Source organism: Solanum verrucosum, unplaced genomic scaffold (assembly GCF_900185275.1).
Source record: "Solanum verrucosum unplaced genomic scaffold, falcon-dt-bn FXZP01000137.1, whole genome shotgun sequence".
Lineage (NCBI taxonomy): Eukaryota > Viridiplantae > Streptophyta > Magnoliopsida > Solanales > Solanaceae > Solanum > Solanum verrucosum.
The window spans coordinates 854,530-878,284 of NW_026020405.1; the positions used below are offsets into that span (position 1 = coordinate 854,530).

Sequence of the window (23,755 nt, forward strand, 5' to 3'; positions counted from 1 at the left end):
ACATGTAAAAGCACTTTTGTTACTCAAATGTTCTCTAATAAGCTGATTTCGATAGCTTGATCAAACAAAATATGCTTGTCGTATGACTGAATAATAATAGGTTACAAAACCTATGATAATATAAGATTTCTCACTCCCACTAAACAGCTCTCTCGTTCACAATTTACAGGTCAATATAAGAGGCATGGTGAATACATATGAACCATTGTCCATCAACCTTCTCAAACACATTAGTAGCAAACTGTTTTCCCCAGCTGCTACCCTTTGTCTTGACCATTTCAACGCACGTAACGTACCCGAGATCACCTCTAACATGAACCTGGACATCTCTGATCTCTATTTCAAGTGGGAAATCATATTCTGCCCACACGAACTCCCAGCTTCCCATTATAAGATCATAGCCTGATATGCCACTCACCCCCGGGTGCACGATGCATGTATTCTCACCCCTCGACCAGAGGGCTTGCATAGCAGCTAAATCTCCAGTCTTGAAAGCATTGTAAAATCGAGCATTTGCTGCTAGTACAGATGCATTACTATTCTCCTGGAGAAGCCGGAGGCTATCCCTGATTTTTGCTGCTTGGGCATAGTTCTCCTCTTTAATAGCAGTCCTTAAATCTCGAGCCAGTGTTTCTTCATTTTGCAAGATGCTTTCGCCACTCAAGGTTCCTTCTGAATCTTCACTCCTGACTTGGCATCGTCCCAGCAATAGCGAATGGGATGCTTGTCTGAAAGGTTCTGTTCTGGATAAATACGCAGTTAGACCATTTTATAGCTTAAGAGAAGAAATCTAATGTAACTCAAATAGAAGAATAGAGATTAAAGAGGAAAGACACAAACTGTTAACCCTGACATGCTACATACAGTACATATTTCAAGACTTCTCGACAGCACCGACCGGCAACCGCTAAATATGGAGGACAAAAGCAGGCACTTGGAAATGACAAGAATTTAGGGATCTGTGACTAGGAGTCTAAATAAAATGCTTTCTCAAAGCATAGGTTACTTACTGATATAAGGAAGATTTTATAACTGTAAGATGCTATGAAGGTCAAAGGAACAGAAGTAGTTGGAGTGCTAGACGTTGCTTTTTTCTTTCCCATAATGCCATCCTCGATCTCATATGATATCCAATTAAAAGAAAATGCCAACACATCAGCTAGTAGTACCATTCTAGTAGTCCCAAGAATATTAACAACATCAGCTATGTTGCAACTTGCAACCCCAAGCTAGTTGGAGTCATCAGTTACATAAATATTCAATATATATTCCTCTCTTCCAAGTTAGCAGGATAGCAAATGATGGTATATATAAGATAAGGCATATCTGATGAACTCAACAATCCTACGTTATTTAACTATATTTCTACATCCTAAAAAGAGATAAACAATACTCCCTCCGTCCCAATTTTTTTTTTTGGTAAGGGTAAAATTGTATTCATCAGCATTAAAAACATGTTGGAGACCTCCAAAAAATGAGTTACAGCATTTCAATCTATGACAAAACATCTACCAGATTACACATATTTCGGATTTCGATATTCAAACAGGTCTATCTTTGACAATAAAACTTTTCATAGATGTTTTAAATATTATGGATTGTCAATTATTGTGACTTATAGTACTTTTTACGTAGTTTACAAATATATAAATTTCATTTCAAAAAAATTGAAGATTTCATGCGCAAATTTTCGGTCAAACTTAAACTGTTTGACTCTCGAAAAGCGAAATGTGTCACATATATTGGGACAGAGGGAATAGTTCTAAAGATATCTTCAAACCAAGCAAGAAGAACTTACCGAAAGTTCTAGCTTTTGAATCAAACGCACAGTTTCCAGGAAAATTGTCAGAAACTATCTTAGTTGTGTCAGCTAAAACTGCACAACATTGCATATGGAGATGTGACGTAAGGCAGTGGTTGATCTCGATTCGGTTGATACTGGACCAAGCTAAAAACATGTGTTGTCTGAACTTAGTGCATCCCTGCATTTGAAGTCGGAGAATAAAGGTGAAATGCAGCTAGAAAGTGTACACATGATGCAAGTTATACGTAACACATTTTCTTCATAGGATAAATTAAATAGGAGCAGAACAATAGTAATAAATAGATCGAGACCTCTTAGGTTACAGAATTCGACACAACTGTAAACACTTCCAGTTTTCTTTCCTTTTACTTTCTTTCTTTCATTTTATCAGAAAATTTAAATGCATGTCCTACTAGAGTTCGTGAAAAGGGATTTGCTTTGTCCTTACAAACCACTAAACTATGTATTGACTCGGAATAACTTTATTATGTGTCTCACACAACTGACATTAGTGAAAAGTCAGCATTTTTGCCAACTTCTTTCAATCGAATAATGTCAAAGTTTGTAACCTACACATTACTATTAGTCAATTAAGCACTTTATTGACGTTTGCAGCATGAACAAGGCACTATGAGTGTTAACCATGTTTTTCAGAAATCTTTTGTCAGGCAACATTTTTCAAATGAAATACAGTTGTCCATCAAATTTTAATCATACAGTGGTGAAATATATACACATCTATATCGTGCTTTGATACCAATGAAGAAATTAATTACTTGGAGATTTATGCAAAATTAGGCATACCTTCTACTAGGGTCGATGTATGTTACCGCCACCAATTATCTAAGTGATTTCCTACAAGATCACTTGTGGAGTCTTGTCGTTTCTCCACAACAACTACAGTCTTTAATCTAAAAATTTAACTCTCAAATCTCAGTATGTTGAGAATGACTCAAATCACTCCAATTTATAGGTTAACTTAGTGACTTATTACTCCATTTCACTCATAACTCTCTTCCCTTAACTCCCACTTTAATTCAAGAGTTTCAACTCTTCTTCTTTTACTATAGGGAGTTATGTGATGGAGTTACAACTTACCTTCATAAATGAAGTAAGTTAAGGGTCACACAATCATGGATGGACTAAGTTCTAACTATAAATCTAAAAACATGTTTCACACACTACAATAAGATTATGAAAATGAGATATCAACATTTTCCTTTAATATTGCATAAAATAAGATATTACCAACTACTAAAATTACATACAAATTTAACACTGACGATATGCAGAAAAATAAAAAACAAGTCAATACCAATTGTTGGTTATAGAAATCCTAGAAAAGCTAAATCATTACCTATAGAAACCAAATATTGTAGGATGAGTGAAGGACCTTTATTCAATGAACTAAACTTTACTCCCACAATTACCGGTGGTCGGCCATATTTTCATACCCCACCTATCAATTGTTCGCTTTTTTCGAACTATCACCATCTACATATTAAAACGCATATTAACTATAAGGTGATCCCTTTTCCTCCCTCGTTCAGTAACAAATTACAATGAAACAGGTCTACATGGGGAACATAGATACTTGGATTGTAGTTAAAAAAGATAGATGTTGCCATCAAATGCAACTATTTCCCTTTAGTATCCCCAAATTCACTAACACATAAAAACAAAAATTGAAAGACTAAAAAAATAAAACAAAAAAACTCACGTCATTGCAGAATTGAGGTTGAATGATTCGAGGTCTGAATGACATAGCCTGCAAATTTGACGCTGACCACATTGTAAATACAGTTCCAAGTCATCAACTGCTTCAGTAATATCTGTACAGAAAGGTCAAAGAACTCATCAATTTTAAAGAAAAACCAAATCTCAGAGAAATAGAAAGGAGCAAAAGTTCGAAAGCTTACGAATATTGAAGGCGAAGAGAAAATGGGTCAATGGAAATGGAAGTAGCCATAGACAGGAAACTCATGTGCTTGGTTGGTGGAAATGGTAATTGGGCTTCCAATAACTGGGTTTTCTTCATATTTGGGCTCTGACCCACAGGCATTTGTATATGGGAAAAAAAACACTTTTATCCAAAAAAAAAAAATATATATATAGAAAGGGCCGCCCCTTACTTTCATACCCCGTTTTTTTAACTACTAATTCACGTTCAGTGGTTAATACCATCAGATTATATAAAGAGGAATAGGAAATGCTTCAGTGAAAAACACTATTCAGTTACACCTTGATACCATTAGAATGTATATATATATATACATATATATAATGGGATCAAGGAGGAAGAGACAATATTTTAGTAAAAAAACTGCTCAATTATTTCTTGATATATCATCATAATATATAATAATATGTAGATACAATCAGAATATATATATATATAAACGTACATACTCGGATGATATTAAGGATGAAGAAGCAGTGATTTAGTGAATAGAACAATGGGACACTTGGGTGAATAGTTTGGGCAGTGAGTTCAATCAAGATAAATATATTGGATTGAGTCCAATTTAGATAACTATTTTGTCTAATAGGTCCTATTTGTGTAGTTCTCTCTTTGGATAAATTGTTTGAAATTTGAAAAATAAAATATAAAAAAGTTTGAAGTTGAAATTGGATTTAGATATGAAATACAACTAAAATCTTATGAGTGAAAATATATAAAAGAAAAAAAATCCTAAAACTTGTTTTTCAAACTTTCAAATTTAAAGTTTAAAATTGAAATAAGTGGTCAATTTAATGAACTAATATTTATTTAAAATAATCTCCAAATATTATTTTAAATGTAAGACAAAATTGATTATCAAGTAGGTTATAACATGTGTTTTAGGGTTGTTCAAAATCGAACCATAACCGATAAGTCAATTGCAAAATTGGCTTATCTGTATTAGATTATCATATTAACGGTTCGTCAACTGATTAAATTTTAATAGTTAACGATTTATCGGCGCGGGGCAGATTACTCAATTTTCTTATTGGGTTTAACCATTAACCCGTTAAGAATTATTGTAGTTATAGTTTTACCGTAAGTATATTTATTAAGTAAATACTAATGTGCTTGTACCCTCAAAATTTAGACTTCATATGTGTCACACTGTGATTTACAATTACTGATTTATCAGCTTAAGTAGGGCTAGAAAAAATGTTTTGTTTGATGGGAGATCAATCTAATTGTGTGTGAAAGTGAAAGAGGGGAGCATAGAATGTTGGAACCAATACACCGCCCGATAACCGTCCGCTAATTCCTAATCCGACACCGAACCAATCGATAGCTTATTGGTTGACTAGCGGATTAGTATATTTAAAATCTGATATTTGATAAGTCAAATTGTTAAGCATAATTATTCCTCCGATCGATTCAATAAGCAGTCCTAAGACGTTTGAGAAAAATAAGTATATTTAAAAGATAAAATCACGATCACCAATTGTGATAAATACCTATTGATTCATAACTAAAGACTTTGAAATTTAAGTGATAAAGTCGTTTTCGATAGAGTATGCAACTAAGGATGATTTCAAAATCTTCCTCTAAATTTGGCATCGTATAACTTGCCATGTGGTTCCTCTAGGCTCTATGATGTTTACCTCTACTATTTATCACTAACGAAAATTATTTAGAATTTAACCAATTTCCTTTATATTTTTGTGAAAAATCAATTTTATTATACCTTTACAGAATTCTCTGAATTAATAAGAGCCAGTAAAATTTGATTGACGATAAAATAATTAGCAACATCATACATGATGATCAACTAAAGGAATAATTTTACATGTTTGTAAAAATAGACTCTCGTCAAGATTCAAGAACCATTCATCTTGTAGGACATTTTCGTTCAAAGAACTTCATATTCGTTTGATTAAATTATTTAAAAAATATTTTTTTAGAAAAATGATTTTTTTTTAGTGAAATTAGAAAAATCAAGTTTCACAAGTGACGAACTTTCATAGCCCACAATTCTCACCACCCCCACCCATATCCCTTATTCCACCTCCAATAGTATTTATCTAAAATATATATCAATGTTTTTAGTGTAATACTTTTTGTTTATATACTACACACAAAAAAATATGTAAGAAATGTACTTATTTTTCTAGAAATTCATAACAAACACATCTGAATTAGGGATAGGGGCGGAGCCAGTTTTGGCCTAGGTATTCATCTGAAACCCATTTAACAGAAAATTATACTATTGATACATTTATCTTTTATGTATAACGAGTAGATGCTAAACATTACTCAGCTAGTTCATGTATTTATTTTTTTCATATTTTAAACTCCCTTAATATTACTTTTTCATTCTTTTATTTTTATTTGTCTATTTTAAATTTTGCGGGGCTCTTAAAATATGATTAATATGAGTATTTTATCACAATATTCATATAAATAATATATAATTTGAAATAAGTAATTAATGTTGAGGGTAAAATATTTTCATATTCATATTCTATGCAATATTCATATTATGAGTACTTTTAAAAAAATAAAAATCCTTTATTTGTTAAAAGTGAAAAGTAAAAGCAAAAATAATATTTCAATATAATCGACAAATAAATATAAACGGAGTGTAAGAAAAATGCAGAGAAAAGACTATTGAAGTACCTGGAAAAAGATAAATTGCTTCATTTTGCTGCAAAAACAGGAAATGTAGAGTTTTTAGTTGTGGCTATTAATAATCATCCTGATTTGATATGGAAACTTGATCGAGGTTGGTCTATTATACATGTTGCCGTTTTATATCGAGAGGAAAAAGTATTCAATCTTATACATCAAATTGGAGGAATGAAAAACTTACTCATTCAAAAAATTGATGCTAATGGAAACAACATTCTACATTTGGTTGGGAGGTTAGGACTGTCAAATAATACATTTGATAATACGGTATAATTTGATATCCTCTCTCTTTTTAACATGATTAATAATCGATTATTGTCAACAATGATGAGCTTTTCTACGTACAGGAGAAAATTATGCCGCCATCATTTCTCAAGGTTTCTGGAGCGGCACTACAAATGCAAAGAGAAATACTATGGTTCAAGGTGAGAAATATTTCAATTATCTGTCATTCTACAAATTTAAAGATATACATACAACTTTTAGCATTATACTACTTAATAATTACTCCTATGTAATTATATTGGTTAGGAAGTGGAGAAACTTGTACCACCTTTTTTACTCAAGGTAAAAAAACTATGATGAAAAAACCCCTAGAGAATTATTCACGGAAGAGCACAAGCAATTACTGAAAGATGGGGAGAAATGGATGAAAGACACAGCAAATTCTTGTATGCTTGTTGCAAGTTTGATTGCTACGGTGGTGTTTGCTGTTGGCTTCACTGTGCCAGGCGGTAATAACAGTAGTAACGGTATTCCAGTATTGCTAAACTCGAAAGGATTTATGGTGTTTGTCATATCAGATGCAGTGGCACTATTCAGCTCAATCGTTTCCATCATTATGCTCTTGTCCATTCTCATATCTCGCTATGGTGAAGACGATTTTCTTGTCTCATTACCTGCCAAATTGTTTTTTGGACTTACCGCACTGTTTCTCTCCATAATTAGCATGCTCGTGGCGTTTGCCGCAACCTTTTTTCTGGTCTATAGGAATCATACCATTTGGGAGCCAAAGCTCATTATTGTTTTTGCTGGTATTCCTGTAGCTTTATTTGGGTGTTTACAGTATAAACTATAGTTTGATGTGGCAAGATCCACATATAGGTCCAAGTTTCTTTTTAGATTAGACAAGCACAAAGTTTGTTGACAACAAACCCTTCATAACACTTGCAAATAAGAGTATCTTCTTATTGTAACAACATTTTACATTCTTATGTGATAAAAGAATGATCAAGATTCTTGAATTTGAAGTTTGATTTGATTTATTATGAAGTTCTTAGAATAATATTTTTTTGTTTACGTACTAAACACAAGAATATATTTTTTCTAAAAATCATACCGAACACACTTAAATTAGGGATAGGGCCGGAGCCAGTTTGGACCTAGGGATTCATCCAAACACTCTTCGGCGGCAAATTATATTGTATATAACTATTTTTATGTAAATGTTGAACCTCATTTGGCTAATTCGTATATTTGTTAAGATGTCTCACATCAGTAGAGGGATGAAATTTGATCTCCTTATATGAATTTGGACAAACCTCCCCTCATGAGCTAGCTCTTTAACAATATTTACTCTTTATATAAAGACTTTGAAAAAGTAAAAGAATGGTTTCTTCTCGATGGCCACCCATTCCAAGCTTTATTTTCAACGTCCTAATTTATTTTTTTCCCCTTTAATTAGATCATTGCTTATGAAAATGGTGCATACTGCCAGTAACAGAAAAGAATAGGAAAGAAAATAGTTGCAAAAAATAATAAAAAGTCACACTACTTTCATAAGGATTAATAAGATAAAACATCATTCCTTTTACTTGTATTTTTTTCTTAGTATTAACAAAACAATTCCACTACAAAAATTAATACTAGTAATTTTATTTTATTTTGTAGTTCAACACTAAAAAAGGTACTTCTCAAATTTCACCTAACTTTGACCATGTGTATCTCGAGATACATGTATCTGACCATATATGAATGCATCAAAATCTGATAAGATATATAATATTGCAAACTAGAGTGTATCTAAATAATTAGCTCCAAAACTAGTGGGATTTATGTGAATTTCTAACTTTATATATATATTTGGGAAATAATATACTCTTGCACATATAATAAATAGAAATGTACGACTTATTGTTCTTTTCCTTCTATCCATATATATATATATAGATATATAAAAAAAAACTTCATTATTAACTATTAAATACATTAGTCAACTAAATTAAATTTATAGAGTAACAAAGAAGAGTAGAAGAGAATAAACGCATCAGCTAGCTAATTCAAAGTTAAGAGCATGCCTAACGATCTTCAACAAAGTTTAACTTGACTTTTTTCTAAATTAAATTAAAATAAAATAAATAAACCTCACAGTCATAGTACTTGTATTATCTTTAATATTTTTGTGTCAAATTCATAATTTAAATGTCAAAGATTATTAAGGCTATTTATTACTTGTTTTTTTCACCAACACATATAGAGTTTGAACTAGAAATCATAAAATATAACAAACGCGTAAATTGTACTATAGATTTGCCAATGAATTCATCTAGTACTATTTTCTTTAAAATTATATTTTGTTCAATTAATCAAATAAATTAATAATTTAAGATTGTCAATATTTCGAAATAAAACTAATACTTTACACCGAATTTAAAAATGTTAACCATAGTTAATTCTCTCTTTACAAATAGATCAAAAAGTAGCATTATGATGTATAGAAGAAGCAGCACTAAAGTAAATCTTACGTACTTGGATTGGGACTTTTCAACTACTCCAAAATCCTAAACTTTATAATTTCTCACTTATCTTTAATAAAAATATTTATAATTACATAAATATCTATAATTTATTTTAAACTATAAATTTTAACTTTTTTCCTTATCGTTTGTGACATATAAATTGAGACGGGAAGTAATTTATTGGACCCATGAAAAATCTAAATTCGTTATCTAGGACTTTAGTCTCCAAAACATTATGTACATATAGGACCCATTCATAGATTTCATAATCTGCAATTTTATTAATTTTTTCATCACAATTCACAAACAATTATGATTTTGGTCCATATCATATATGACACCAATCTATTCTTTTTCTTTTCTTTTTTAATGTACGCTGATATTGATTAACACATTTTTGTTTAATTAGTTCTAATCTCTAAGAAGAAAACATGTGTAAGCATATATATGAGGATATATGACCATCATTTCCACGAATTAATTTTGTCATTTATTTTCATTTTTAATTCTAATACTCGAACTCAAATTTGAAATTACTGCTCAAAGATATAATGATCTCATTCATCTCACCGTACAATTTTACAATTACAATTATTCAACACTTTGTTCTTAAATGTTCTTATGAGGAAAAATAATATAATTAATCTCAAAAAAAAAAAAAGGTCGTGGTCACGTTGAATAAGCCGCACTAGGCGGCCAAGACCAGTCTCACCACATTCTAAAATCCCAATTTTACTCGATTTTCACACTAATTTTTTTAATATAGTTTTGATTCACTTTTACTTATCTATCAATTATGATAAAAAATAAAGTACATATGTTATCATAATATTTATGTTAATTGGTGTATAATATATATTATTTGATTGACTTTTTTTCTTTTTGTAATGAGTTAATTATTTTTGTTTTAATAAATTAAAATGGATGAAAAAAATGAACGAATTCTTTTATTATTATTATTATTATTATTATTTATTTATTTTCATTTTCTGTCCTACTTTTCAACTCGATCGGCTTGTGGAGTTAACGTCCCATTTTGACCATTGACTCCTTCAACTCGACTGCCCTTTTAAATCCAATATTTTATACTACTCCCTTCGTTTCTTTTTTAGTTGTTATAATTTTCTTTTTAAGAATCTAACGATGTAAATTTTGACTAATATTTTAAGATGTGGTTTTTCATTATATTGATATGAAAAATTACATTTTATAGTACTTTTCATATAATTTTTGAATTAACTCTCAAAAAATGTAACATGACAACTAAAACGAACCGGTAAAAGTATTTTTTTTTGGGGTGGGGTGGGGGTGGGGGGACTGGACTCTGGAGAGGAGATAATTGTTTATAGTCATCGAAATTGTGTATATAATTTAATGTTGTGGCCTTAGTGTAACATGCCATCCTGTTGCATGATCATTGTGTGTATATATATATATTTTTTAATTTTGAGGTCTAAGATTTTTGTTCATACAAAACGTCAGCCATGTAGTGTCTCTATAATATCACTATTGAAAAATCCCTCAACTATTTATTTATTTTTACCAAAAAAGAAAAAAAACAACTCTAAAAGACAAATCAATACGAGCCTATAGTTATAATTATTATAATCTCATGAGATGTTAGAATATTTTACGTCGATCGGAAAAATATACTATTTAGCATCACAAATTCAATTTTCAATAATCTTGAGCAATTCTCTCTTATGAACAAAAGTGAATTCAGATTTTAAGTTTTATGAATTTAATTTTAAAGACTTTTAGTATTAAATTTATTGTCCTTTTGAAGCTTTGATGTAAGGATTATTTTTTTCTTCACATGATATGAAAGTTTTCATCATCTTTAATTTCTTGATTTATCTAATATATTTAGGTGCACATATATTGCACATCGTGTACGTGCATGCTTCTATGTTCAATTCAGAACTTTTTTTTTTGTTTCCCACCTGGTGTTTGGAGTTCATATTAGAGCTCCGATTAAATTTGGATCGCACTCTGTATAGCCAATTCGGGAGGCGCCTCCAACAAGATTTTCTCCATATCCAAGACTCGAATCCGAAACCTCTGATTAAGGATGAAATAGTTCCACCACTGCATCACAATCCACGTTGGTGTTCAATTCAGAACTCGCAGAGGTGTTAAAGCGTTTCATATTGGTAGATGGATGGAGTTGTTACGATTAGAGACCGATTTAATATCTCTTAATTTTAATTGAAATTTTTACCTTGAACCTAATATATATTTTAAAAATTGTGGATTTGTATCTATTATTTGTTGTAATTCTAATTAATTCTTACACAAAAATTTATGTCCCGCATTAAAAGTATTAAATGCAAATGAATTTGCTATGATAAAGGTTTGATCCACCCTTGGCTGCCGTATATATTTACTTATATACTCCCTCCGTTCACTTTTACTTGTCACAGTTTGATTTGATAGACTCATTAAGAAAATAATTAATGATATATGTATTTTACCAAAATATCTCCTATTAAATGATGTCGTAGAAAATGATTTAGAAAATAAGTATATAATGTTGAGGGTAAAACATGAAGAAAATTATTATATTTTCTAGATATGTCAAAAGTGACAAGTAAAAATGAACTAACAGAATGTAATCTTTTTCTTTAAATCACACATTTGAAATAATTTTTAAAGTTGAATTAAACAACGTCAATTTTGTTGGGATGTGTTATAATCCGTTAATATATTTTTACTAAATTAAAGGAAATAATTAGTACAGCATCTATCAAATAATTGATTACAAAAAGTTAAAGGGAATATTATCGAAGGTGTCAATTAGCTTTATCGAGTCATCCAATTGCCTAATGACGGAAATTTAAACAAAAACAAACACGTCTATGGTCCGTCCAAAGAAATCACCTTATTAACATTTTCAACGTAAATTCACGATCACTAATCACTATTCTTCAAATACACGTCGCATTAACTCTCCTATATATATTATTTCATAATAATATAAATCTGATGCAACAAATTTCGACTCACCTACTACATCAACTCAGCTATACTTACCGATACTATTATTGTTTCTTTAGTCATGGTTTACGTATGAATTACGAATAAATTTTGATTTCACATGTAAAATGTCTTGTTCATTAATTGAAGTATAAAATGGAAGCTTCCTTAGTTGGCTAGAATCTTGTTGCCATTTGGATACATTTGTTTTCAAATCTCCATCTAGAATATGAAATTGACGTTTTACTGGATTGAAGAAATTTCAAGAGGGAGAAAAATTAGATATAGACAAAATAATACTAATAAAAAAAAGTAAAGACATAATAGGATTTTTCCTTTTTTTAAAAACTGACCCCATGAAAATGAAACTATTCCCCTGGGCAAATCCCTCACCGTTGAATTAGATTTTTTTCTTTTCTTTTCAAAAATTAAAATGAGATCACATTTATTACTTTCTATTTAAATAACGCGTCAAACCTCTTTATAATAATATCTTATTATAGTAGTTAAATTTTTTCTCATTTTTTTAATTTTTTTTTACTTATAACAATAGTAGTCGTCTTTATAACAATATGCTCTTTATAAAGTCATCTTCCTATTATAACAACTGTCTTTTTCCTTTTGGTAATATGATAATTCAAGGGTGGAGCTCTGCACCGTTGTTGGGTGTGAAGCGACATCCTTTATCGAAAAATTATATTGTATGGATAAGTCATTTTTTAGTTTTTATAGATATATCAAAAAATGATCATATTTGCTTTTAATATCTAACTTTGGAGCCATATTTACCCCTAAGCCGTTATATAGCTATGTCCCCCTCTTAATTTTCCTACGTGGTGCTTACGTGATATTTAAAAAAAACAGTTGACGTCTGTTATGTTTTGAACCCACCCGACCTACAATTATGAGGTTTATAAAGAGATAAATAAATCTAATAAATTCTCAACATGAGAATTTTCGATATAGATCTAAATTTAGTTAAGACTTTAATGTAGATATTGAGGACCAAGTGTGAGGATTTATATGTTGATTTCTTACCTTAAAACTTTTGAATTTTTTATTGTTAACACCAAAATCTAGAAGACTAAGAAAAAAAATAAGAAAAATCATTGATTTGTTGTGATAAATAAATATAACAAAAAGTATGAGTTGACGCCACCACTAGTTTTGACCCATTGGAACCCAATTTAGACCTCAAAATTTCAACCCCACTATTTCACTTCAATTCAAAGAATTTTAGCGCGCAGACATTTTTTATTATTTTTTCCTGTTTTATTATAGTTGATGAAAGTTGAAAAAACTCAATAATTATCCCATTATCACAATTCTTAAGTGACCTATTACACCAAAAAATAAAATTAAAGTCAGATTCATTGAGTTTAGTTGGTTAGCAAAATATAGTCCACTGCTTTAATTCTACTTGAAATTCTTCTTCTTTTATGAAAGATATGTTTATTAGCTACCCTCTAGGTGTAATTTGAAGAAATAATAATTGAAATTTAAGTTGAAAGAACTAGTTAAAATAGAATAAAATAATTTTATCATAGCTTTTATGTATAAAAATAAATTTAAAAAATATATGTAAAAATTAAGATCTATGGTAAAAAGGACATAAAACTTTTCAAATTAAAAATAAATTTGTAAAGAGTTACAAAATAAAATCTCTCTAAAATTATGATTTGTCACTCGATTGCTTTCAAGCTCAAAACATTTATGACAATTTTTGGATATGGTTATTATGGTGTTGGTAATTTTCGAGATAATTAATTTTGTAGGCCACTTATAAATTTTGTTTTTAATATTATATTCTTTTTACAAAAGATTTTTCCTTTTCAATTATTTATTTTTAAAATAAGAAATTTGAAAAATTATTTTTCGGATAAACCTATCAATATTGCTTCTTCTTTTTTGCGAGTTGGTGGAAAACCACAAAAACAAAAATGGAGAATGCATATTTTCAAACCTTTGTGCTTTTGATTCCAAATTTCTGTTATTATTTGGTTTGTATACCTACTAAATTAGTAATATATATCCAACTTACCAACATACCAAATTGATTGTGCCATACTTTAATAAATTTAATACCTAACAATAATTCAAAATGTCATGAAAATCCTTATCCTATCTATTTATTTTTTTCATTTGAAACTTGATGCACAAATTATCTCGCGTTCACACAGAATCTGAACAAGAATTGCATCCAAAGAAGTGTAATACAAACATTTTACCTTATCAACAACAATAATAAATATAGTCTCAGAAGCGGAGTCTGGAGAATGTTAAAGTGTACAGAAAACTTATCACTATCTCGTAGAAACAGAAAAATTAATTTCAAAAGACTCTCAATTCGACGAGTAACAAACATCAGATCAACTAACAAAACAATACAAAATTACAAAGGACATACAAAATAATAAAGAAAACATAACATAATATATATCAAAGAGGGGCAACGACTAAACCAACTAATGTGATAACTGAAGCATAGTACACGACATTTTATCTTGTTTTCACGATTCAAAAAATAATTTAAAATAGTATCATTGTGTTGGCCGGTTTTATTTGAATTTAAATTTTTAAAAAATCCTCCACATTGGCTGGCTCTGGCAGATAGAGTACTGGATTTCATTTTTGAAATACCAAATTATTAATTTATTCACATTAATTATAATGGTACAAAGTATAAAACGAACTTTTGGAATTTTATGAAGTGGGACACAACGTTTTTATCAATTGTGGCCAAAAAAGTATATAGTAAAAAAATATAGTAGGATAAAATGCAGAGACAAACATGCCAAAAAGTGAAAAGATTATGGGCATAATGGGCCCTATAATTAAGGCTTTAAATCACATCGGTTAAAAACGGTTAATTAAAGTTAATGATGCCCACATGGACCCGGCATTTCTTAGTTGTATCCTACCTGGCTTCTAGCCTGTTTGTTCCCCCGCTACTCGTCCGTCTAAATTTAGGTGACATTTTTTAAATTTTGAGATTCAATAAATCTATTTTTAATCGTCAATTTTTTATATACTCTTTAAATATTTTAAATTATTAATTATTGTGACTTAAAGTACTTTTTATGTAGTTTATAAATATATATTTTTTTAAAAAACACTTCTTTTGCACCTTAGTTAATTCATACTAATAGATATACAAAAATGATATTGAATTTTGTATTTGGCTAATCAGTTTGAGAAAATATTATTTGCTTATATTAGAGCGCTACACTTGTGTTCACGAAACAAATTATAATACTTCTTATTTTTTGGAACACATATGATGTTCTTATTATTTACAGTTAGATAAAACTTTTAACGAAAAAATATTTTTGATTGTGTAAATTTATGGTGAAATTTAAGATTTACATTAAAAATTGGGTGTATATAATAATTATAGTATCCCAAATATTATAATTTCCAACTTAATATCATAGAAAAATAGAAAAAATTAAAGAGAGGAAACGACGACAAATTTTGAGTCTTTCTTCTTGGTCGTCGAGCCGTGAGCCTCGTGACTTCGGATTCCGCCAAAAACATTTCAAACAATTTATTACTTTCTCCGTGTCTTTTTAGTTGTCATGATTTTTCTTTTTTAAACTCTAACGATAAAAATTTTTATTAATATTTTATGATGTATTTTTTCATCATATTGAAGTACAAAAAAAATTAATTTATATTACTTTTCATATAGTTTTTGAATAACTAGGTTTTTAGTTTAAAAAAATATATTAAATTAATGTAATCTAATTTAACTTTGAAAATTAGTCAAATTGACTTTTGAAAAGCGCAACATAACAACTAAAAGGGGACCGAGAGAGTATTATTATGAGTATTATTTTTGTTTATGCTTAGGAAAAACTTTCCTACTTTAATCAATTTTCATTTCCTCGAATATAACGTTCTATTTTTATATTATTTGAAGAAAAACAAACAAGTTAGTCAATTATCGATTTTTTTATGTGTTTTTGTTTGATGGTGTTTGATATTTATATTTAAGTTAGACTAATTTGAATTTGCATCATATACAACTCATTTAAAAAGTCGTTCCATACAAATTTTTTTCATACTCATAACTTCATCAATTCCATGTGCAACGTTCAAAGATTATAAAGAGGTTCTATTTTATTGTTTTTAGTTTTACAAAGATTTGAGGAGATCATGTTGGTACTAAAATTAATTTAATTTAATAATTAACTAGCATGTAAAGAACTAAATGCATCACTATTAACTTGTGGTAAGTTAATCATTAATAATCTAAACTCCAGTCATAATCAAAATTGCTAATATTATTAATATCCCCCCTTTTCATCTCATTAAGAAGAAAACTTTTAGACTTGTTATTCATGAACTTGTTTAAAAATATCCTAATGAAAGGTACATAAAAATTAATCGCTAAGTATTTGAACAAATAAAATCGTCTAATTCCCATAGATCTAACACTAAAATTATTGGTAAAGAGAATAAGGTTAAGCAACACGATTTTTTCTCTCGCCATAATATAAATAAATAAAAAACTACTTTGCTCACATGAAGTTTATGATTTGACTTTTGAGGAGAGCATGCTTGTACTTAAATTAATTTAATTTAATTTAATACTTAGTTAACTAGCACTAAAAAAACTAAATGCATCACCATTAACTCGTGGTAAGTTCACTGATTACTAATTAATCTTTATGTTTAATGTGGATTCAAATCTTTTTAATCTTGGACTTTAGCCTTTTGTGCATTTTATTTTAAAGTTTGATTATATTATTACAAGTCTCAAATATGAGTCCATAATAATGAATTTCTAAAAACTCAACATAATCAAATAAATAATTACGAGATAATAAAATGAAAAAAAAAACACAAATATTTACATCAAAATAGTTAATTTTACCGTAGTTAAATAATTTAATAAAGTGAAAATATAAATTATTAAATTATAATTAAATACTAAAAGCTTATTAAAAGTAATACCACATGGTAAACTTTTTTTTACGTAGATTCGATGTTTACGCTAATCGAACAAACATATAAGACATATCTTAATCTATACTCGTATTCCTAAATTATAGTTAATTAGTATATATTTAAAAAAAATAAAAAAATAATACAAATAAATTGAAATCGGAACAAATAAATTTTGGAATATTTTTCAACATGGAATATCATTAAATTCACTTTTTTAATTTTATTTTCCAAAAAGGAGCAAATTTTTTTTTGTATATATTTCTCTCAAATCTCTTCTTCTTTCTTCTCAACTGTTCTCCGTGTTCAACTCGCGTTTTTAGCAGACAAAGCAGAAGTATAAAAAGAGAGAGAGAAAGTAGTTTCTAGAGAGAGAAAATCAAACACCACACCAGCAGGCAGTTTCTAGAGAGAGAGAGAAAAAAAGTATACCGGATTATTCGATTTTCCGGCGACTGTATAAATTATTTTTTTCCACTGAAGTTTTCCATTATTTGTACACTCATTGTCAATTGATTTTTGTTTCCATCGCGATTTGGTAATTTTAGGTTTTTGAGATCGGTCAGAGTTAAGGTTTTTTGGGGGGTTCCGATTCAGTTTATCGATCGGGTTCAAGTTTTAATTTTTTTGATTGTTTGAATTGAATTTGGTGATAAGAGGGAAAAAAAGGGGAAAAAAGAGGGATTGAAATTTGTTTTGAAGTGAAAGGAGGGTTTAGGTTGAACGATATTGACCGCCATGGTTGGTTTGTGATGTAATATGGCTTTGGTTGGTACAGATAAAGATATGTCGTTTTACATTGGTCGCGAGGCTTCAAAGGTTTGTTTTTTAAAACTTTTGCTTGTGGAATTTGTTTAATTTTGTTTTTCTGGAGATCCGTTTTTCCTGATTGTGATGGTTTGTTGTTATGGAGAGCAGTTATGGAAGAGATTTTGTGCGGAGGTAACAACAGAGATCAATCTTCTTGCTGATAATTGGAAATATCTTCTTGGTGGTTTGATTTTTCAGGTATCTGTCTATCTATATGTTTCTTTCTTTTGATCAATTGTTTTTTTCCTTTTGGTTTTGTGGTTATTTGGGGTTGCTTGATTATATGGACTTTTGGTACTTTATGTGATTAGGATTTTAAAATGTTCTATCAGGTTTCAGTGATGCCATCTACAAGCATAACATTTTTGCTATAAATGATTGTAGTTTTACTTTGCTGAGAGCTCTAGAAGTTTTGAATTTTAATGGTGTACAGGTGTAGTCAATTCATACTTCATCAGTTGATAATTGATTAAAAGAAGATTTTTTTGTAGTGGGGGAGACCTGGGAAGGAAGGGGGTCTCTATGATTCAACAGTGTAGTCAATTAGTTGTTAAAATTTGGACAGGTAGATTTTTATTGTCCTTCATTTCTTGCAGAAAGTATAGTTTTTTCTTCTTTGGACTTGCATGGAGTAGCAAGTACTATAAGCTAGGTTGAAATCCAACTGATTTTGATTCTACAATCTACAGTGTGTTGCTACAAAATCCTCCATTTGTAGACAACTGCTTTTGATTTGTTCAATGTTTCCTTTAGCAATATTTTTTTTTTCCACGGTCTAGGCAGGGCAGAGTTTGTCGGAGTGACGGGAGGTTGGAAGCTGTCGGATATTTTCTTGCTGATCTCTTACCGAATCATAGAACTTGTGCACATTTTGTATGGTTGTTGAATATTATTTTTGGCAAATAATGTGATGATTTTATGTTTCTCTGCTTTATAGTCATTTTTATTCCTGATCTTATTGCATTTTGGATTCCTGAGTTGTGAAACTTCTATATTTCTTTCTTCAGTACATCCATGGACTTGCTGCTAGAGGAGTGCATTACTTTCACCGGCCTGGACCAATTCTTCAGGATGTCGGCTTCTATCTTCTTCCGGTTGGTTTACTTGTTTTTGTTTTTGTTTCTCCCCCACTGTTATGGAGTTGCACAATGAACTTTTCTTATGGGTTAAAATTCCAGGAGCTTGGACAAGATAGAGCTTACATAAGTGAAACTGTATTCACCACCATCTTTCTATCTTTCATCATGGTGAGTTGTTTCTCTATAATATCTCATCTTTTTCTTGGCAAGATTATAAGTGAAATTGGATTCTGTTTGTCATTACTGCTTTATGCCTTTGAATTTTAAGTTTATAAAAAGCACACTTGCATTTGATTTAGGCAAACCATGATGCCAAGCTGCTTCAGGCTTTAGAAACTGGGAAACCCTGAATATTAGTTTAAATTATGTTTATATGGTGGTCAACCAGATTTTCCTTCATCCTCGAATGGATTTTGCGGATGTGTTAGTCTTAATCTTTACTTTTTTGCGGAGTTAATTTTGTGTCTTCTATTCTAATGCTTTTCTCATGCTTTTCTGCAGTGGACGTTCCATCCTTTTATTTTCAAGACCAAAAAGATCTATACAGTTCTGATATGGTGCAGGGTCCTGGCATTCTTAGTTGTAAGTCCCTTTTCTTTGCCAAAATTACTCTCTTGTACTCCTTCCCTGACTATTTGTTCTTGTCTACAAGGCTACCAATAATGGAGATCTTGATATCTGTTATATTTTCTAAGTTGGTTAAATAAATGTTTGTAACAGGGTTGTCAATTCCTTCGGATCATAACGTTCTATTCTACACAGCTTCCTGGTCCAAACTATCACTGTCGTGAGGTAAAAGCTATTTTCATTTAATGGTTTTTTAACTTTTTTGTTCTGCTGTCTGTTAGCTGTGCCTAAGCTTACTTAATTATCTTTTTTGGCAAAACCTGAACTAACTTTTTTCCCCTGCAAATTACCAGGGTTCAAAGCTTGCCACTCTTCCTCCTCCTGACAACATTTTACAAGCACTGTTGATTGGTAAGTTGCATTTTCCTTTACTGATTGCTCCTCCTGGCATCTAAAGCATCACATTCTTCAATTTAGACACTTATGTGAGTTTTATGACTCTGCAGTTCCTCGTGGTATGCTTTATGGTTGTGGTGATCTAATATTTTCATCTCACATGATATTCTCCCTAGTCTTTGTCCGGACATACCAGAAATATGGAACACGAAGGTACCTACAGTAATAATGATCTGAATGACTTTTGATATCTCATAATCATTTGAATCTCAGCTCTGATGGTAATGGCACTATGCAAATCATGCATTACTTGGTGGGGAGGGGAGTTCAGTGTGAATTGTACTGAAAGTACTTAGCCTAATTAAGCAGGATGGCACACCAACACTTTCCTCCTTCCTTTTGCTTCATTTTCTCCTTTTCTTTCAATCATTTACCTGGAAGATATGCCTGCCTTGGGTTCTGTGAGTTCTCGTCGGGAAGGGTTTCTTTTGAACTTTTTCATAATTTCATGGTACAACAACAAAAAGCTGCTTTGTGGGGTACAGATGTCTTATGTGTCAGCTGAGTTACTAGAACTTTCTGCTTCCTTCGCTTAGGTTGCATATCTATATTTTCTCAAGTGTCTTGACACAGCTTGTATTTGTCACTGATTGCTTGATTTTATTCTGCAGGTTTATAAAACAGTGTGCTTGGTTAGCTGTTATTGCACAAAGCTTTTTGATTATTGCATCCCGCAAGCATTACACTGTTGACGTCGTTGTAGCATGGTGAGTGATGTTTTTTTGCTTGATGCACTCCTCAGCACATTCTTGTTATTGTGAACACTTGATTGAGCCATGTTAATTTGGTACAGGTACACTGTCAACCTTGTAGTCTTCTTCATTGATAAAACATTACCAGGTTAGTTATCAATCCTAAATTTATCTTCAGAGGAATCATTTTATCTAGTTTTTGTCCTCCACTCTCTCCTCCCAAATTTGGTTATCACACAAGAGGAATGTTAAATAACTGAAACAGTGAGGTCTTTCTTGCAGAACTGCCTGATCGCACTAGTGCCTTGTTGCTTCCGGTCACCAAGGATAGCAAATCTAAAGAAGAGAATCACAAACTGCTGAATGGAAATTCGGGAGATCCTGCAGAATGGGTATAGAGATTTATGCATTTTTCATCTTAGGGATTATAGCTTTTTCGTCACTATTGAGATTAGCTTTGACACTCTTTTCTGCATTTTCTGTAGAGGCCCCGAACCCAAATCAATGGGAAGATTGTGGAAGATGGCAAAACAGTACATGAAACAGTGATTAATGGTGTTTAGACTATAAAACTTCATGGAATGCCACTAACTGAGGCCCCCCGGTACATAGACTGGTAACAATGCGATCATTACAAGTTGTGTTCTTCCAAGTTGAATAGTTTTGGTTTTAGTGTAGGATACGAAATGAAGGTTGATTGCTGCGATGCTATGTATGTGTCGTCTCCACGCCCCCCCTTTGTGGTTAACTTTAATGTTGATCAAATGTATCAAGAAATTCATTTTATTTTTTGGTTAATGCAAATTATTTTTCTGAAATGTGTTGTTCCTTTATGTTGCAAGTAGCATGGGCATGAGCTGGTGTGTAGATGGATCCAACTCAATACTTTTATGTCCACACATTCCCTTTGCCCATTACCTGTTTGGTAACATTTATTTCAAAGGAAAGTGCAGCACAGCACGTTGCCTCCCTTTCCTAAGGGACACAACAAACGTTGCCTAGTTGTCTTTTATAATGACAACAATAAGCCACACTATCTTTCCAACAATAATTTGGTTGTTGGCACGTTATAATGGCTCTTGCTTCCAAATTTATTTATGCTTTATACACTTATATCATATCTACAAAACCACATAACAATCACGTAAACTCAATAGCTTTTATTCTCACAATGTGTATAGATATTAGTGTCATGACAAGGATTTGAACTTAGAATCAGATAACGATCATGTAAACTCAATAGCTTTTATTCTCACGTATATATATTAGTGTCATGACCTTGATTTGAACTTAGAATCATATGCAGAGTATTTATATCAGGTTCAATTGAACTCAATACTTTTGATCATACATTTATGGGTAAAATTGTTTTTCGCAATAGAGCGCAAACCACATAGAAGATGTAAATTGTACACATGCAAGTTCGTCTCGGTGTGACGAACGTTGACAAGGGAGTAGGAAAAATGATCTATGGTAGCTCCTCGTGAAATACCACTTGTTGCACCAACTCAGTCACCTAAGCGTTGGACGGACACAAACTCTCGGGAGTTCTAAAACAAAAGTTATGTCAGCATGATTTGTACGATATCTATAGTATTCTGTAGCTTGTTTGGCAATCATCTCTCTCTCTCTCTCTCTCTCTCTCTTGCAAACAATAGCCTCTTCACAATTAGTTTTGGTTGGTTATATTAGTGAAAGTCTTCTTCTTCGTCGTCGTCGTGTGGTGTAATCTTTGTTGACACACTTAACAGCCCACTTGATCCCCTTTTTTTTTAATCATTTCATAATACTCTTATTTGGATAATAGAGGTATTTTACTTTATAATAGTGGTTTTTTTTTGGTAATTTACGTAAATTTCACTATTTTAGGAGCGAATTATTTAGATACACGCTAGTTTGTAATTGTATAAATCTTATTAGATTTTGGACTTCTGATCCATGTAATATGGCGCGTCTAGAGACATGGGATCAAATTAGGTGTAATTTGTTCTAGATACATTGTGGATTCACATGTATCAGGGATAAATAAACAAATCTCGTTCGCCTCTCTCTATCTCGCTCACGTATCTGGTATCTTAGATACATGTATCTAGTGTGATTTGTATGTATATGAGATATGTAGATAAATCTCACTTGCCTTCCTCCCGTTCTCGCTCGCCTATTTCCCTATTTCAGCGTATCTAGTAGCAAAAAAATATATATTTAGGTGTTTCTGATTTGAAATCTGATATGACATTACTAATTAGTGAGATAATATATAGTTATTTCAAATTATATAGAGAATTAGTAAATATGGTAGAATTTAGTGATTTTAATTATTTCTAATAGCATATAACTTACGCATGACTAAATAGTAAAGAGCCAACTAGAGCTTGTTATATTTTAACAAAATATTTCAATATGAATTTTGTGAGTTATACATTTAAAATTAATATTGAGGCATAACTTATTTTTGAAAGGACATAAATATCCATCAACTAATTTAAAATGGTATTTTGATTTCTTAATATTATGTTTCAAAGCTTTCCACTTTTAGATTTTAATTAGTATACAATTCATGATGTATATATCATCATAAAATCTGGACCAACAACAAAGATTGTGGAGGGTTGGATACATAGAATGACCTTCATATATCTTTAATCAGATATCTCGAATTTGAACATTTGATATGAAAATATCCCAATAAAGAGTGTTTCTCCCTTAAATGGGTATTACACTACTACATGCATGAATCTGAATTAATTGAAACTCAAATACGAATACAAGACACCAAATGAAAAACTGTAAAAAGGCATTAAATATGGACCAAGACATAAAATAAAATGGAATGATAGAAGAAAGCTCCCATGTAGGCGCAATTTAAAATATTTTACTATACTAATAAAATGTATTAAAATAAATAATATTATTATAAGAAAATATGACTATATAAAATAAATAAAATAAAATATAGAAAAAAGCTCCCATGTTTGCTCAATTTTAGCTGTAAAAGTCAGCCTACAAAGAAAACAAAGAACCTAAAATCTTAGTGTATAGACAACTAGACATGGTGG

General features: G+C 30.7%; 1 protein-coding gene and 2 pseudogenes across 1 annotated transcript; 2 read left to right on the forward strand and 1 right to left on the reverse strand.

Annotated features, from left to right (window-relative positions):
• Window positions 1-62: 62 nt before the first annotated feature.
• On the reverse strand, window positions 63-3,842 carry LOC125840474 (uncharacterized; annotated as a pseudogene).
• A 418-nt stretch (window positions 3,843-4,260) lies between these two features.
• On the forward strand, window positions 4,261-7,578 carry LOC125840304 (ankyrin repeat-containing protein NPR4-like; annotated as a pseudogene).
• A 9,791-nt stretch (window positions 7,579-17,369) lies between these two features.
• LOC125840418 (phosphatidylinositol:ceramide inositolphosphotransferase 2-like) lies at window positions 17,370-21,517 on the forward strand. Its single transcript, XM_049519398.1, has 12 exons — window positions 17,370-17,914; window positions 18,014-18,103; window positions 18,913-18,999; window positions 19,084-19,152; window positions 19,486-19,566; window positions 19,705-19,776; window positions 19,905-19,962; window positions 20,058-20,160; window positions 20,619-20,714; window positions 20,801-20,847; window positions 20,982-21,091; window positions 21,185-21,517. The coding sequence occupies exons 1-12, from the start codon at window positions 17,855-17,857 to the stop codon at window positions 21,260-21,262; spliced, it is 951 nt and encodes a 316-aa protein (XP_049375355.1). The 5' UTR covers window positions 17,370-17,854; the 3' UTR covers window positions 21,263-21,517.
• Window positions 21,518-23,755: the final 2,238 nt, after the last annotated feature.